This window comes from Diplotaxodon limnothrissa, linkage group LG18 (assembly GCF_057381915.1).
Source record: "Diplotaxodon limnothrissa isolate DT_005_m linkage group LG18, D_limnothrissa_male_GT1.1, whole genome shotgun sequence".
Lineage (NCBI taxonomy): Eukaryota > Metazoa > Chordata > Actinopteri > Cichliformes > Cichlidae > Diplotaxodon > Diplotaxodon limnothrissa.
In genome coordinates this window covers 390259-407782 of record NC_140613.1, presented here as the reverse complement: position 1 = coordinate 407782, position 17524 = coordinate 390259, and the positions used below count along the sequence as shown (strand labels likewise).

Below are 17524 nucleotides of genomic sequence, written 5' to 3'. Positions count from 1 at the left end.
TGAAGACATTCGGAGTTTCTTAGTCTCCTCGTTGGGCTTTGGAATTGAGGCGATAAGTCCGGGTCTCATTGTGGGCAGCAGCGTGGAAGTCTGAAACATTCTTACCGATACTCGATGTAAAAGGCCGTTGATGTGTTCCCAGAAACGTTTGTAGAAATCTCCTGTGAGGCCGTCCAGCCTGGGCTCTGTTAGAAGGACGTCCAATCGCTGCATCAGCTTCTGTGGTGGTTATTTGATCTTCACACGTGTCTCTGAAGTCTACTGTAGGAACACGAAGGAATCAGTCGAGAATCTCGAGCTGCGCAGGTGGCGTTGCTACACCACCAACCATCAGCTGTTTGAACCTGTGCACAGGACCACATTGTTCTCCTCCTCTTAACTCCAGACCCAAGATCTGTAACTCATCTAGTTTCATACTGTCTGTCATTGTGAGTGGGCTCGGGTTTATTACAACAATCGTTTATATTTTAGAAACGTGCGTCTTCACTTCTGTTATTTCTTCACTTACTGATCTCTGATTGAAGTTTTTGACAGTAAATTCAAACTGGAGCTGAATTTCTAATATTTGCTTGTAGGTTTGATAATGACCTGATAACCTGATGGTCAGTCTTCCTGCTCCTAACTTTGGGCCACACTGTGCACCTCTCCGTCTTCTTCGACATGTTGTATTTGAGGAGTTCGTGCCGCTGATGTGACGTCGGCGACTTTGACAGTTTTGAGGTTTCGCCGTCGTCTCCTCGTGACTTTGGTTCAAGTCGTCAGGATCTGGATTTACAGAGCCGTGACCTGTGAACATGTCAAAGCAGCAGCTCCGACCAATCACATTATAGAAAAGGTCTGAGGTCGTCACATGACTTCTTTCATTCTGAGCATTTTGTATCCAACTTTATTTTGTAACATTACACACTTCCTGCTACACAGAGGGTCAAAGGTCAAACATAAGAGCCCATATAATAATCTTCACCCTGGAAATGGACTCAATTATCAGCTGATCCTGGATGGTTAGAGACTGCTTAGCAACCACCTGTCGCTAAGGAAAAATCTGTATTCCCCAACGCTGACCGCCCAGCCAATCAGGTGATGCCAACCAGCCATGTGACTGCAGCAGCTCCACCCTCAGAATCACCTGTATAGGTGTGACACACACACTCAGACACCACGGGATAAATTAAAGGTTTAATAGATTTTCTCCAAAAGCTGAAACTTTCTCACACACACACACACACACACACACACACACACACACACACACACACACAGGTGTGTCTGTGCCTCCCACAGAAATCAAAGAGGCACACTGATGATGAAGATAAACGTGTGATCTAATGATAAGAGTCTCTGTCCTCACGACGTCTCCATGGCAACAGAAACAAACACTAACTGCAGGTAGCGTCTCATACCCCCCGCCGGCCCATGGGAGGCTAGCGACGGTAGACGCCAAAGGCCACCAGGCTGAGGAGGATGGTGACCCCGACCAGCGAGGCGGTGGCGGGGGCGGTGAAGAACTGGCGGTACTGGATCTGACAGTACCACAGCACGGACAGCATGAGCACGAGCAGTGGGACCATCAGGCTGCCCACGTTCAGCGCCACGCGCACCTGGTCTCCCGCCCGCTGGCCCCCCGCCGCCCCCCGCGCCGCGTGCTGCGAGATGTGGCAATGCAGCACGCAGTTATGAGCGAGGTTCAGCGAGGCGAGTGTCTGCGCGTCGTCTTGCAGCAGCTGGCCCTGATAGATGAGACGCACCTGATGCTCCTGCCCCGCAAAGTAGGTCCTGCAGGGTCAGAGGTCAGAGGTCAGCAAACGGGTCCAAAAGCACAGCCAGGAGGAGGAGCTTCAGGTTTACCGAAACTCCTCTACTATGCAGTATTACATGCAGTACTCGTACCTCTTGATGTACCCGACGGTGTCCTGCGGTTGGACCTGCGCCATCCTCTCCGTGTCGTTGAGGAACTTGAGTCTGACCACCATATTCCGCTGAGACGCTGCGCCCTCCCCGTCTCCTCCTCTGAGCCTCACCCCGTCCCCTCCCACCTGTCCATCCTCTAGTGTGGGGGGAGCCTCTGTCAGGAAGCTGTCGTTCACAGAGGAGGAAGGTGAGGACGAGGACATGGAGAACGTGGAGGTTGAGGATGGTGGGTAGGGGGACGAGGATGAGGAGGCGGCGGTGGATGAAAAGGGCGTGTCCTGCTGGGCTTGCCCAGGCCTCTGTAAAGGGGAGGAGCCTGTGAACAGGTGTTCAGGGGGCTCGGATGTGCGGGTGGAGATCCAGGCGAGCAGCAGCACCGTTAGCAGCAGCAGAGCGGCGAACAGCAGCGTCACCTCATCACCGACACCTTCGATCAGCGCCATCGCCGCCAAGGTCAGCACAGCTCACACACCTGTAGGGAGAGGGCGGAGCTTAGCTTCAGGTATATACACACACTTCTTGTTTACCTGAGAACCCCTCACTTGTCCTTTCACTCCAGCATGACTGAAGCTTTTTAAGAACTAGGGAAAGAAAGAAAAAAAAAACCTTTAGGGGCAGGTGTCCCACAGCTCCAATGTCACACGACAGTATCGCAGTACTGTGTGGTGATACATACAATACTGTGAGAGTACTACGAGCAGGTGAGCTCCTCTCTCAGGTCGACAGAGTTACTTCCTAACTCAAAGCGAGCTGACGGCTCAGACACACGAGCGAAACCAACGTCTGAACATCTGCAGGACATCTGCAGGACACCTGCAGCTGATCACCTGTAACGTGATAAAATCCCAGCAAACGTCAAAGTTCCGCCTCTACATTACACCTGCGCCCAGTTTAGTCCAATCAGAGCAAGCATCCTGTCCCCCCACTACACATACCACAGGGTGACCTCTGGGACTTTATCTTGGGGAAACACACTCAGAGGAAAAGCTCCCCTGACGGTTCGCACGTCACTTCCTGCATGGCTGTCCAACCAGTGGAATGAAAAGCCATTACACAACGCTAACTTCCGGTTTCCTGTGTGCCGTCAGCAGGTATCTATCCATGATTGATCCGGTTGTTAATCAAGTGTATTTTTGACGCTCTCTGCTCAGGTATTTGCTCACCTATCTCCGCGGCCTTGTTACGGCACCAGTTGTTGGTTGCGTTTCACCGGAAGATCCGGGCATTTGAGCCACCCGGGCGCACCTGAATCAGCTCCGCTAAAGTCCGAGCTAACAGCTAACCGCTACGCTAAGATTCGCGCTCCCAGGGAGCCACTGACCCATAGTCTGAGTCTCCGCAGAGACGCGAGGAGTCGACGGTCACTCACGTTCAGTCCAGGAGCTTCATGTCCTCCCCGTTAGCCTGCAGGCTAACAGCCGCATCACTTCCTGCTGCCGCTTCTTCTTCTACTGCTGTGCTCCGCGGTGGACCCAGCGGATCCTTCTTCTTCTTTATATTGTTTATTGGCAGTTGGCAAATAGCAAAATGGTACATTACCGCCACCAACTGGTGTGGAGTGTGAACTGAATGTCAAAAATGAATCAAATCCTCCCAGACAAACGAGTCTGCCTTAAAAAACAAAATATGACCTGATAACTTCGCCAGTTCTTATATCAACCAAGTCCAGTTTCAATTTCATCTCACCGAGCATATTTCTGACAATGCACTAAAACATGTTCTATTGTTTCTTCTTCTCTGGTGCAGTCACGCTCCCCTGTGCAGTGTTTTCTCATTAAAAACAACGTGCTGTTCAAACCAGCATGCCCAAATCTAAGTCAGGATATAACAGTCTCCTCTCTCCTGTTTTCCTTTGGTTTTGTAAAACCATCACCCTCCAGTGGAGGCTGCGCATGCATATTTCTGTTGGTCGCGATTATCCTTATGACGTAACCAGAAGAAAGAAACAAGCAGTGTAACAGTTTCAAACGGTACAGAACAAAAAGCAAAGAAGAAGAAACAAGTTCGAGATCAGATCCGAATAAAGTTTTTAATAAATGAAACAAAACAAAAAGTGACCAAAATAAGCTTCCGAACGACAGCTGACACACAGGAAGTCTGACTGGTGCTCAACTGAGCTCGCAGCCAGATTATCCAATCAGCATCACCTGCGTGACGCTGCTGTGTGACAGGCTCAGGTACTAAGAAGGAACCCTGACCATGACCTGCTGCCACATTTCAAAATAAGAGCATGATGCTGTTGGTGATTAAGCTTTAGGAGTGCCTGTGTGTCTGTGTGAGAGAGAAGACAAGCAGATTTAACAGCAAGAGGTTCACTTCACCCACAGAAACATGTCGTTAGCTTCATAGCATAAGTGCCTAAGTCATTTGACTAAGTCAATGACTTAGGCACTTATGCTATGAAGCTAACGATGTTCAAACACACTAAATACAAACATATATTAAGATGCATGAATACAATACACTAATTTTATTTACAGTCACTTTATTAGGTGCATCTGTTCAACTCAGATATCTCACCAGCCAATCACAGGGTAGCAGGATTATGAAGGGTGATGAAGAGGAGCCGCTGAGGTTCAAATGAAGCATCAGAATGATGATTTAGGAGACCGGTGTTTCCGGGCCCCAGGGAGCAGACGAAGCAGCTGTGAGGAGGAGGTGTACCTAATAAAGTGGCTGTGAGTGTAAATTCTGCACAAAGTCCTGTGAAATATGTGAGTTTCAACTTTGTGGGTCCGCTCAATCAACCAGTTGATCGGTCAGTGAGCCGATCGATCAGTCTGCAGTGTTTCCTCTTGAGGATGTTGAGGCTCTGACAGCTGCAGACACCTGATCAGCTGATTGGTGGCTCATCCTGGGGTGTCCACGTGCACAGCCTGACCCTTCAAAGTTAGAGAGGCTGCTGCACGCGCTGTTAGTCAGGATGACGTCATTACCCCAACACTGTCGCTTTAACGTGCTGAACATCCGGGCCAGCAGTGGCGCTCAGGGGCCACTGGCTGTGTTTGTGAGGGCTCCACAGTCCACCAGAACCCGGACCCCAGCTCAGACCTCTGAGAGTCCCACAGGTGAGGCCCAGTGCACCTGTCCTCACCTCAGGTGGCAGGGTCCTCCGAGTTTACTCCAGAATTAAAGTCACAAGAACTCAAAATAAAGGCTGTTTTTATTCTAAATAAAAAAAGTTTATTAGGACAAACAGCAGAACCACCTCACCCCACCTGCGGCAGGTGCGGATTCAGATGATGACCTCACTGATCACGGGGACTCGGCTGCTCTTAGCGGGCTCCTCTGCCGCCTCTCAACCCGCGATCAGCACCGCGCCGGGCTGTGGAGGGAGCCCTGAGCTGCTGGCAGCACCGACGGTTTCCTCTCGGAGCATCCGCTGTGCTCCGCGGGCCCCCGGCCGCATCTCTGCCGGGGCCAGCCGGCGGTCCCCGGGCCTCCCACCGGTTCAGCATCTGGACCCGGAGAGGGTGGCGGAGAGGGCTCGGACCACGCAGTCGCAGTTGGGTTTGAGTGAAAACGGCGTAAATGTAAAATAGCGTCCGTTAAAGAGTGCGTGTGCTGCGGCTCCGCGGGGCTGGCTGCCGCTGTGGCCGCTGTCTCTGGTTTCATCCTCCGCCTTTGTCCTCATGTTTTCCCCCGGAGTTCCTCCCCCTGCGGCGCTGGGCGGAGTTTCATACCGGACTAGACGCTCCTTTTGTCGGATTCGTTTCGACCTGACTCCCCGGGGTTTACGGCTGAAAAAAACACACTTCCACGGTTCCGAAAGCAGCCGAACCGGCACGGTGCCGTGCAGAATCACCCCGGCTTTCTGTCCGAACCAGCAGGTAAGCGCCAGGTTCCGATTTTAAACGCATTTCTGGGTTTTTCTGCTCGCTCGTCCCCGAGTCGCCACAACATTCATGGCGGCTTTGCAGCGGAGGCTTGTGGGGCAGCTGCAGCCCGTCCCGCCCGCACAAAGCTCCGGTTCTGCGGGTAAAGGGTTCGGCGGTTCGGGGGTTCTGGTGCTCCTGCACCGCGGGTAGACTCGAGCTCGACCTTTTTACGTGTCATCATTTTGTCGGATTAAAGCCGTTAAACGCTCCACGTGTGCCGTCCGGAGACTTTAGCTCGGGTCTTTTATCCGGTTTCATCCGGTTTGTTCCGGTTTGGTCTCCGCGTCGCTCAGACAGGTTTCACCGGGAAACCTTCGCGCTCGGTTCGGCGGTTCGTGGCAGCGGAAGCTACGTGCTGACTCCTGCCGGAGGATGGACGCCATTACCGGGCAGCTAGACGCTGGCGGTCCGGAGAGCTTACCGGGCCGAGCCCAGCTCCCCGGCCGTCCGGACCCAGAACCCGGGGACCGTCTGCAGAATGGCACCGGTGTGTGTGAGAGATCAGCTCCTGTCTGAGAATCGATCATCAGCAATGTCACCAAACACACACTGTTTCCGGTTACCTCTGTGGTTACACTGGTGTGGTGATGTCACGTGAGTTTAATGCTCAGCCAGGTGAGGACAGTTGAGGTGCACGTCAGTCTGAGGTCATTCAAACGATGCCTGTGGTGCACACAGGTGGGCACCCTCACAGTGAAGCTGCTGCAGGTGAAACATTCTGATTGGCTATTCTGTGCCCTGTAGCTGGTGCTGTGACTGTGAGTGGGTGTGCACTCTGATCACACCTGTGCAGGCAGCTGCAGACCCCTCAGTCATCATTTTTTGTCCAGTGGCGAAGGATCAGAATCCGCCATGGCGCCACAGATGTGTGAACTCCGAAGAGCAGCTGCATCTTTGGAAGAATCAGACTACAGGTGATGGTGCCCAGGTGTGGGGGCGTGGCTTCATACACAGACCTTAAAGTGTGCATTGACGTTTTTATCACTCAGGGTGGCGCTCTGGAGCCTTTCTGCATGCCACACCTGGAGGACTCTTAAACACAGTGTCCTCACTGCGTGTGCAGAATCTCGTTTCTGGGCACGCTCAGATTGATTTCTGTAAATGAAAAGAAGCCTTCAGGAAGTTCGCATACTGTTGGGCCGCCATGGTGTGAGCTGCAAGCTGATTGGGCAGTGAGAAGATGAAGGTGTGAAAGTGTGGTGGCGGCCAGCTGTCATCCTCTATAAATACACCTGGTACATTCTATACAGTAACAGGTGATGTCACTGACCTTCAACGTGTTAGCCTACAGCGGGGCAGCAGGGATCAGGTGACGTGTCAGGTGATCAGGCGACATATTCTGCTCAGTGACTCACGCTCCACTTACTTCTAGCCGTGTCACAGGCGAGTGACTCCCCCCCCAAAAGCCCGCCTCCTCTGAGCTACAGAGAGCCAAACGTGTGAAAACGCTGCGCAGGTCAGCAGGGGGCGCCGTAAAAACACGGTCACATTAAATCCAGCCCCCTTTGCTCCTGCAGCCTTTCTCACCTGACACTGATTTAAAACACCCACATTGGTCCTTTAGTGATTTAGGATTTAGGACAGGGCGTCCTCTGTCACGGCGCCCGTTTCAGACGACGCCTCTTGCAGTCGGGCTGGTTTCGCTCGGCTAAAGGATGAGCTCGAGAGCGTCCCCTGTGGAGCCAGAACAGGGCATTGGATCAGGTGTTGTTGGCCTCGGCGCTGCCCCACACCGGCAGAAACAGGAAGTACACAAGCTGAGCCGTACTGATGGTCACGTGAGCACTTCCTGCCGCAGTAAACCTGTTTGATTTTGTGTTTCAGAGGGAGGGGCGGAGCCTCCTCCGTCGGTCACTGCAGGATGAACGGCAGCAGCAGCGTCTCCACGGCTCAGAGCGCCAGGGTCAAGACTGAACCAGGTAAGCCGACCTGCTGTTAGCGCTGTCAGGTGTTCAGGTACTCGCCTGTCAGTTCATGTAGGCCCGCGGGAACTCTGCTAAAGCAGCGTCCACACAGGAAGTTGATGACACTTGGAATGAGCGTGTAAGTGCTTCCAGTGAGCGTTCAGATGTGACGGGGGGCAGACTGTCGGTTTGCCTGAAGCTGCGTGTTTGCAGCGTTACACCCGTGTGCACCTTCGTCCTCACAGACGACCATTGTGGCGATTTTTGTGAAAACGTACGAACGTGTTTTTCTGTGACGTTCGGCCGTGGGGCACGCGCCCTCGCCGGCCCTGCCCTGACCGCTGTCTCCCTGCTCAGATGACTGGAGTAAGGAGGACTGTCTGACTCTGCTGGAGAGGATTCGCACCGTGTTGCCTGACGGAGACGCCATGAAGTACAAAACCACCGAGTCGCACTTTGATTGGGAGAAAGTTTGTTTTGGCGGCTTCACCGGCGAGATGTGTCGCCAGAAGTGGCAGAAAGTCTCGTCTGAGGTACGCTGGCCAAAGACCACGCCTCTGAGCCATCGCTGTGTTGATTTAAAGCTTTTCGGTTTTGACGGTTCAACTGACCTGAGTCTGTGTTTCAGGTCAGGAAGTACCGAACAATGACGGAGCTCATCGTGGACGCCATCGAGTTCGTGAAGAACCCGTATAAAGGCAAGAAACTGAAGGTGAGGCCTTCTGGAGCCAGAACCTGCTGGGACATGTGCTGGTTCACCTGTGACCTTTGACCTCTCTCGTGTGCAGACTCACCCAGATTTCCCAAAGAAGCCTCTGACGCCATACTTTCGCTTCTTTATGGAGAAACGAGCCAAATACGCCAAAATCCATCCAGAGATGAGCAACCTGGACCTCACCAAGATCCTGTCCAAGAAGTACAAGGAGCTGCCCGACAAGAAGAAGGTGCGCTCAGCAGCACAACCCGAGGTCGCAGTTGTGTCCGTGTTCGAGTCCCGAAAAACCAAACACATGTTTGTTTGTCCTTCCGCAGCAAAAGTACATCACAGAGTTCCAGCGTGAGAAAGAAGACTTCGAGAAGAACATGGCTCGATTCAAGTGAGTTCTACTTCCTGTTACATGTAGCAGTGTTGGTCACGGTGTTGGCGCACACATGGCTAATGTCAGCTGATCGCAGGGAGGAGCACCCCGAGCTGATCGAGGAGAGGAAGAAGTCGGACCTGCCGGAGAAACCCAAAACCCCCCAACAGCTGTGGTACAACCACGAGAAGAAGACCTACATGAAGCTGCACCCTGAGGTACGCGCTCAGCACACACATGCATGTCTTTGTGCCGCCGGTGCAGCCGCAGCAGCTCTGCACCGGTCCAATCGGAGGGCTCGACCGCTCCGCGCAAACCACCGCGCAGCAGGTAAAACAAGCAAACGTGTTCCTAAAGGAGATGTCGTTGGGCCGTATGTGAAACAGACCAAACGCACAGACTTTTAGATGGGCGGAGCGACAGAATTGTGCACGCGTTATGTTTGGAGGGAATATTCGACCTCCTTTAGTTCCAGTGTGAATATAGACACTGTTTGATCATCCTTGGGTCGAGTGTGCAAAGATAAACACCGAGTGGACAAAGCAGCCACTGAGACCAGCGTGGCCGTTTGAAATCACATGTTAGTCTTTTCTGAGCTCGGAGCAAACGAGTCGCCGCCGTTCAAACGGCGCTATGATTGTTTGCGTTGACTGCTTCTCTTAGCTTCACAGACCGGTGCACATAAACACATCGCTGTTGTAAAAACAACCGGTGAAAGGCTCCGCCCATCGGCGATGGTCGATATAGTCAACCTTAGGTAACACGTCCAACCCGCACGTCCATGAATGAAGTTTTGTGTGATGATGAGAAAAGGGCGCATGAAGCCAGGCAGGTGCAGAGACGTGCGGCGTCCTGCCGCTCCGCGCGCATCGGCTGGTTCGGTCCCAACAGGAAGGTGAGTCATCACCATGGAAACGTCTCATGACGGCTGAAACCATCACGTGCTCCTCTCAAGGGTTCAGACAGACGAGTTCTCCGAGAGTCTTCTAGAGGTGGCCCAGCCAATCAGCTGAGCCGAATCCACCTGAAACTATGGAAAGAAGAAAAGGTCAGAGTTCATAGACGGGCCAGAATCACGCCTGCCGTGTAGGCAGCTCCTTTGTCCCCGCAGGAGGCGTCCTGCTCGTGATCATACAAAACTTCATTTCGGCTCCTCGGTGCTCTGATTTCACGTGTTGTCATGGCGTCTGCGGAGAGTTTCACGGCGGTAGCTCGTAGACCTGCTGCCGGTTCGAGGCCCAGAGCGTTGTCAGGACCCGTCTCTGCATCCTCACGACTGTGTTTCTGTTTCAGGTGAGTCAAAAGGAGCTGAAGGATGCTCTGAGGAGACAGTGGTCCCAGCTGTCCGACAAGAGGAGACTGAAGTGGATCAGCAAGGCGCTGGAGCTCCAAAAAGATTACGAGGTACCAGAGAGACGGGAAGCAGGCGCTTCGGCCTCAGCGTTTCACCTGAACCATCATCACGACACGAGTCCTGGAAGCGAGCCGACACCAGCTCCGGTGTTTGTAACAGCTTCTGGGACGTGTGGGCGATGTGATGATGATCTGGGCTGAAACCGAAAGTCTCACCGCCGGGTCTCACGACTGCACTTCCTGTTTTAGGACAGCATGAGGGTGTACCTGGAAGCTCATCCAGACGTGAACTCGGACGATCACGTGCGCTCCGTCCTCACCAAAGCCGAGAGACAGCTGAAAGACAAGTTCGACGGGCGGCCGACCAAACCTCCCCCGTGAGTCTGCGCTGACATGTTCACGCTAACCCTGCCGCAGCTACGGCCGAGAGGTCGCGTCCCTCAGAAGTTCACATGTCCAACTTTCTCATTTTTAAAGCTTTGACAAAAGACGACATTTATTATTTTATTCAGATGATTCAGGCTGAGATCAAAGGTTTCATTACTGTAAGATAAGATAAGACTTTATTGATCCCACGACGGGGAAATTTTTGCGTCACCTCAGCTCAGGTACAGATACATGAAGGAAATACAACAATACAAATAAGTGCAATCAATGAAAAAAGTAAGATAATACACTACATACAATGGTAGCACACACAGTATGTGATTATGGATATGGTTGGAAATATGGAAGACATAAACTATATAGATTGACATAACTATTGTACCACTACTATTCCTGTTTATAGACATGTACACACACACACATACATACATATATACCTGCACATGTCCGTACACATGGAGGGTCCATTATGCATGAAGTGGTGACCGTGGATGTTCACAGTGTCCAGTGACTCATGACATCGTGATTGAGGAGTTATAGAGTCTAACTGCTGTTGGGATGAATGATCTGTGAAAGCGCTCCTTCCTGCAGCTTCCTGTGTTTCAGTCTCTGACTAAAGGAGCTGCTCAGCCCACTCACAGACTCATGCAGTGGGTGATGTGGGTTGTTCATGATGGATGTCAGCTTTACTAACATCCTCCCCTCACCAACCACCTCCACAGACTCCAGGGGGCATCCCAGCACGGAGCCAGACCTCCGCACCAGTTTGTCAATCCTGCTCCTGTCCCTGTCCGTGCATCCACTCCCCCAGCAGGCCACTGCATAGAAAAGGGCAGATGCTACCACAGTGTCATAGTATGTCCTTAACAGAGTCCTGCAGACTGCGAAGGACCTCGGTCTCCTCAGCAGGTGGAGTCGACTCTGGCCCTTCTTATACAGGACGTCTGTATTTGTTGTCCAGTCCAGTTTCTTGTTGAGGTGAACACCCAGGTACTTATAAGAGTCCACTATCTCAGTGTCTTTCCCTTGGATGTTCACCGGTGTTGTAGGGGTGACTTCCTCCTGAAGTCTCTGATCATCTCCTTTGTCTTGCCGGCGTTGATTTGGAGTACGTTGGTCTCACACCAGCCAACAAAGTCACTGATGACCTCCCTGTATTCCTGATCATTCCCGTCTGATACGCATCCAATGATGGCTGTATCATCTGAGAACTTCTGTAGATGGCAATCGTCCGAAGTCTGAAATGTGAAGGCTGAACAGGAAAGGTGAACCGTGCCCTGTGGCGCCCCCGTGATTACCACCTCGGACACACAGTCATGGAGCCTCACATACTGTGGTCTGTTGGTAAGGTAGTCGATGGTCCATGCAGGCAGCTGTTTGCCTACTCCGGCTCCCTCCAGCTTCCCTCTCAGTAGTAGAAGAAGAAAGCTCCTGTTTGCCGTTACAGTGAACAGCTGCAGCAAAGGAAGAGCGTTTGTTTGAATAAGTGAAATGTTCATCACAGCGTCCTCACAGGTGCGTCCTGTCCTCTCTCTTCTCTGATTGGTTCAGCTGTTATCTAGTCACAGTGCGCATCAGTCTCAGCTCACTTTCTGTGGCTCGCATCAAAAGCTGTGTAAACGCTACATGTTGGTCAGAGTGACGCCTTCTGTGTCTTATTATCTCACTCAGCACAATTTACAGTATAACCGATAAACCGGTTTTAGAAGTCAGGAGGTCAGGTGACATCAGGTAACGTCACCTGACCTCCTGACGGCAGAGCGTGAGTGTAACATGATGTCGGCCCGCTGCAGCTGTAACAGCTGCACCTCTGGAAGGATTTCCACAGGTTTAGGAGTGTTTGTGGGAATTTGTGACCGTTCTTCCAGAAGAGCATCGTGAGGTCAGATGTCCTGTGCTGGAGGTCAGGACTCCGTGCATGAAACATAAAAGTGTGTCCGTGTGCTGAAGCGTGAACAATTCCTTTGACTGGACCTAAGGGGTGGAGCCTGACTCCGTCATCCTGGCAACCACCAATCCCAGACTCACTGTACTGCGTGTTGTACCTGTGTTTTGCAGTAATGGGTACTCGCTGTACTGCGTGTTGTACCTGTGTTTCGCAGTAATGGGTACTCGCTGTACTGCGTGTTGTACCTGTGTTTCGCAGTAATGGGTACTCGCTGTACTGCGTGTTGTACCTGTGTTTCGCAGTAATGGGTACTCGCTGTACTGCGTGTTGTACCTGTGTTTTGCAGTAATGGGTACTCGCTGTACTGCGTGTTGTACCTGTGTTTCGCAGTAACGGGTACTCGCTGTACTGCGTGTTGTACCTGTGTTTCGCAGTAATGGGTACTCGCTGTACTGCGTGTTGTACCTGTGTTTTGCAGTAATGGGTACTCGCTGTATTGCGTGTTGTACCTGTGTTTCGCAGTAATGGGTACTCGCTGTACTGCGCTGAGCTGATGGTGAACATGAAGGACGTGCCGAGCACGGAGCGCATGGTGCTGTGCAGCAAACAGTGGAAGATGATGACGCAGAAGGAGAAGGACATGTTCCAGAAACGCTGCGAGCAGGTGAGCGACGGCACCGCTCTGACCTCCGACCTCTGACCTCTCTCTAACCTCAACTTTGTCTCCACAGAAAAAGAAGCAGTATGACATCGACCTGCAGCGCTTCCTGGAGGTAAGACCTCAGAGCGCCTTGAAGAGCGAGAGGAAACGCCCACAGACAGGACAGCGATGGGCGGGGCTGTATTTACACTTTCACCTTCATGGTTGGAATTAACGGGATGGGGCGGGGTCTAACTGTGACAGTGCAGGCTGATTGGCTAACTAGCTAGCTTTTAAAACTACTTGTTTCATACAACAGATGGTCCTCAATTCAATTCACTTTTATTTATACAGCAGTCGCCTCGAGGCGCTTTAATTTGTACAGTAGATCGTACAATAATAAGGCACGTTGTGATTGGCTGTCATGTTTGATCCTGTCCACTGAGGCTCCAGAGCTGCTGCTTAAACTACAGGAAACAGGAAGTAACCTCTGCTTCTTTCTCAGAGTCTTCCAGAGGAGGAACGTGACAGAGTCATGACTGAGGAGAAAATGGGTGGGGCCAAATTGGGTGCAGGCGTGGCCTCAAGCCCCCACAGAGCCAAGTCTCCATCAGTCAAGGTGCGCCTGGCTCTTCTTTTACTGCCTGTTTATTGGGCGCTCAGTCTGAACGGTGATGTAACCAACCTGCCGAGCCGGCGCCATCTGCAACATCACCAGAAACTGTCTGAACACATTTTTGTGTTCTTTAAATAGGAGCGGTGTCGGGAGGCGGAGTCTGAGCCGTGGGTCCCTGCTGGACCGCCAAAAGAAAGACGGGATGGGAAAAAGACGGCAGCAGCAAAGCTTCCAGAGACACCAAAGACGGCGGCGGAGATGTGGCAGCATAGCGTGATTGGCGACTACCTGGCTAAATACAGAGTAAGGAGCGCGTGCAGTAAATGGCAGGTAAAAACTCTCCGTACCGTCACTGAGTGTCATGTGACACAACCCACAGAGTGACCGCAGGAAGGCCCAGGCAGCGATGGACATGGCGTGGAACTCGATGGAGAAGAAGGAGAAGATTCTGTGGATCAAGAAGGCGGCAGAAGACCAGAAACGTTACGAGGTTCGGCGCTGATATCCGCCACCAAACGGGAAGTTTTTTCTCCCCCTTTCTTTAGAGGAAAATGTATCCGAAGAAGAAACAAAGTAACGCACTGCTAACGTACCGCGTTAGAGAGGGGGCCATTTTGGGTGGGAGCGCGGGGGGTTCATGCTACTTTAGCTGTTAGCTCACGGTGTCTTCAATTCAATTCAGTTTTATTTATACAGCACCAAATGACAACAACAGTCTCCTCAGGGCGCTTCGGATTGGGTTGGCCCTACAATCAAAACCCAACAATCAGATGTTTGGTGTAATTACCGTGGGTTCCTCGCCACGGTAATTACACCCTCCTCCTCTCGTTGCCACTGGGACTACTGTTCCTCCTCCTGTACCTTCTAGCTCCCTGTCACTGGTTTCCAGTTGCAGTCAGTGCAGCTGCTAGCATGTCAACAACAGCTGCTTTTACATTCACATGACTCCTGTTTGGTTATGGCTCCACCCTCTTTGCTCCCCTAGTTAGTGCCCTTCTTTGTGTCTAGCTCCTCCCCCTGCTGTGTTTTGTTGTACTGACTAGAGATGGCACGATACCACTTTTTTATGTCCGATACCGATATACTTAAATTTGGATATCGGCCGATACCGATATGAATCCGATATAGTGTTTTTTAATATCTTGCTGCATTTTGTATGAGTTCATACTCAAGTTAAAAACAAACAAACTAAACAACACTGAAGCTATTCTGTTACACTTGTATGCAAAAAATGCACTGCAGCCAAAACATTTCATAGTTCAGCAAAACTGATCAATCTAATAAACTTAAACCTGCAGCATCCTCCCTACTCTGGTGTTTTAAAGAGTAAGCAACTGCAGCAACAGTGCAAACTCCCAGAAAAAAATAAATAAAAAAAGGGAACCCCCACCCCACCCTCCACCTCATGATGCTTAATCGACGTAATCAACTTTAATTTGATGCAGTGTGAAAAAAAAAAATGCACAGAATTAAATTATTTTTCAAGAGTAATTAAATAGATTCAACATCTTTCTTCTACAGGGTTAGGGTTACAGCTGCAGACTGCACAGATGGAAAAAGTACTACAGCTTACTAGGGTATATTAGACTTAACAGTTACTATATACAGTAATGGACTTCTATACATTTTACATCAGATTAAAACTTTGGGTGTCAGATTCAGATAATTATTTATTAAAAGCTCGACATTTTAAATGAGAATAAGAAAGAAAAGTATGTCTTTGTGCCCCCTTTTCCCTGTTCATGCCCTATCGGCCCCCCTGGCTAAACTTTGCTAGATCCGCCCCTGCACAGTTACGTCAGCTGTAGAAAAAGATCCTGGAGTAGAAAGTAATATTAAATACATTCTAACAACAGCTGATCAAGCTTAAACCTGCTGCTGTTGTTCAGCCGCTGGTTTCCTCTTTCTGGCTCAAAGTGGGCCAAAAACAAACAAGAGGCAGTCGCTCCATATATCGGCTGTTAAACGTAACGCTGGAATGCTTTACAAACATTCAGAGATGAACTTGCACACTTGCTTTACTTCTCTCTGGGATCACTTCCTCAGAGATGAAATGCTGGTTTGGTAGCGAGGCTACAAATACACACAGCCGCTCTATCATGTGATGCACACTGCTCTGACGTGCTACAGTTATGAGCCGAGTTACTCCGTGTCGCAAGTTTTGTGAGGTGCTTTTGTGATATTTAATGGGTCGATTACATTTTTTATTTCTCTCCGATATCCGATCCAGTAATTTACGTCAGTATCTAACCGATACCGATACGTAATATCGGATCGGTCCATCTCTAGTACTGACTGTGGGTGTCCTGCAGAGGGAGCTGTTGGAGATGAGGACTCCAGCGGGGGGTCAGCGGAAGCCCAAGTTTGACGGAGAGCCGAAGAAGCCTCCAGTGTGAGTCTGTGCCCCCGATTCAAAAACCTTTATTGAAACATTGGCGGTCAGCCGCGTTGTCACGGTCGCCTCGCTCTGTTTCACTGCTGTCTCTGTCCAATAGGAGCGGCTACCAGATGTTCTCCCAGGAGCTGCTGACCAATGGCGAGCTGAACCACTTCAGCCTGAAGGAGCGGATGGTGGAGATCGGGAAACGCTGGCAGAAGCTGAGCCAGAGCCAGAAGGACAAGTACAAGAAGCTGGTAGAGGAGCAGCAGGTGGAGTACAAGGCAGAGCTGGAGGCCTGGGTCAAGGTGAGGCACGATGACTCCGCCTCCGCTGACAAATGAATGAAATATTAGTAAAAGGTTTGTCGCCCCCTGCTGGTCGTTAACGTGCCGTTTCCCTTCTCAGTCTCTGTCTCCTCAGGACCGCGCCGTCTACAAGGAGATCTCGTCTTCGGTGAGTCTCTCACGCCGCCTCACCTGTCCGTGCGTTACAGCGCTAACCTTTGTTTGTTTGTTTAGAAACGTCGCAGCACCGCCAAAGTTCGCAGCAGCCCCGCAGCTAAAGTCCGCGTGACTGCGAAGGGGAAGGCGGGAAGCTCAAGAGCTGCGACACCCGGAGTGGCGGTGAGCAAGAGGGCGATGGCGTACCGAGCCAAGGTAACGACAGCTACTTAGTCAGAAAGGCTGGGGGCCGGGCTAAATTTCATGTGCCGTTTGTGGTGGTGAACAGGGTCTGTCCATATCCCAGCAGGACATGTCTGACTCGGATGAGGAAGAGGAGAAGAGCGAGTCATCGGACTCTGACGAAGACGACGAGACGTCAGGAAGCACAGACAGCGATGACGATGAGGTCAGTCACGTGTTCATGGAGACACGAGTGAAGGCTGACTGACCACGGTGTTCATCACCAGTCCAGCAGAGACAATATCTTGTTTTATTTGAAAGTACATTTTTATATAAATATTGATAAATGACCTTGTGGGCGGGGCCCTTTTCATCCGTCCGTCCCTTCATGTGTTGCAGGATATAGAACTTCCTGTTTTGTGACCACTTCCTGTTCTTTCTCAGAACGATGATGAGGAAGACGAGGACGATGAAGACCAGAGCTCCTCTGAGGAATCCAGTGACTCCGACACAGACTAGCTCCACCCTTTCCTCCTCATTGGAGAGGACAGGCTGTGCAGGCCACACCTCCTCACAGACCAATCATCCTGGCAGACCAATGAGAGGATGTTATGCGGCACCGGCCCCTCCCGCCTTCCTCTGAAGAGGGCGGAGCCTTTTGTTACTCGTGTTTGTTTTTTATCGAGTGTGTGTTGGTTTTTAGCAGATGGGCGGAGCAAAGCTCAGGTGGGCTCTCAAGTGTCCTTTTCACAAAATGGTGAAGGCAGGGCAGGGGGCGGGGTTTGTACAGTTTGGCAGGTGGGGGCGCAATGAGCAGCAGTTCAGGGTTCAGCCGCCCACCTCAAATTATTAATAAATGCACTTTTTT

The 17524-nt window shown here is 51.3% G+C and overlaps 2 protein-coding genes across 3 annotated transcripts; one reads left to right on the top strand and one right to left on the bottom strand.

Moving 5' to 3' along the window:
- Positions 1 to 884: 884 nt before the first annotated feature.
- On the bottom strand, positions 885 to 3368 carry tmub1 (transmembrane and ubiquitin-like domain containing 1). Its single transcript, XM_085377504.1, has 3 exons — positions 3278 to 3368; positions 1888 to 2380; positions 885 to 1773 (listed from the first exon to the last, which is right to left on the bottom strand). The coding sequence occupies exons 2-3, from the start codon at positions 2349 to 2351 to the stop codon at positions 1422 to 1424; spliced, it is 816 nt and encodes a 271-aa protein (XP_085233630.1). The 5' UTR covers positions 2352 to 2380; positions 3278 to 3368; the 3' UTR covers positions 885 to 1421.
- Positions 3369 to 4474: 1106 nt separating this feature from the next.
- Positions 4475 to 17511, top strand: ubtfl (upstream binding transcription factor, like). Of its 2 annotated transcripts, none has more exons than XM_085377394.1 (20): positions 4475 to 4586; positions 7611 to 7705; positions 8048 to 8223; positions 8319 to 8402; positions 8479 to 8634; positions 8723 to 8787; positions 8867 to 8987; positions 10063 to 10173; positions 10372 to 10499; positions 12920 to 13061; positions 13129 to 13170; positions 13543 to 13656; positions 13792 to 13956; positions 14033 to 14143; positions 15966 to 16045; positions 16149 to 16338; positions 16439 to 16486; positions 16552 to 16689; positions 16781 to 16882; positions 17101 to 17511. In XM_085377394.1, exons 1-20 carry the CDS (start codon positions 4489 to 4491, stop codon positions 17173 to 17175), a joined length of 2241 nt encoding a protein of 746 aa, XP_085233520.1. In that variant the 5' UTR covers positions 4475 to 4488; the 3' UTR covers positions 17176 to 17511. The 2 variants fall into 2 exon arrangements, with proteins under 2 accessions (XP_085233520.1, XP_085233519.1); XM_085377393.1 differs by lacking the exon at positions 4475 to 4586 and adding an exon at positions 5310 to 5738.
- The last annotated feature ends 13 nt before the right edge of the window (positions 17512 to 17524 follow it).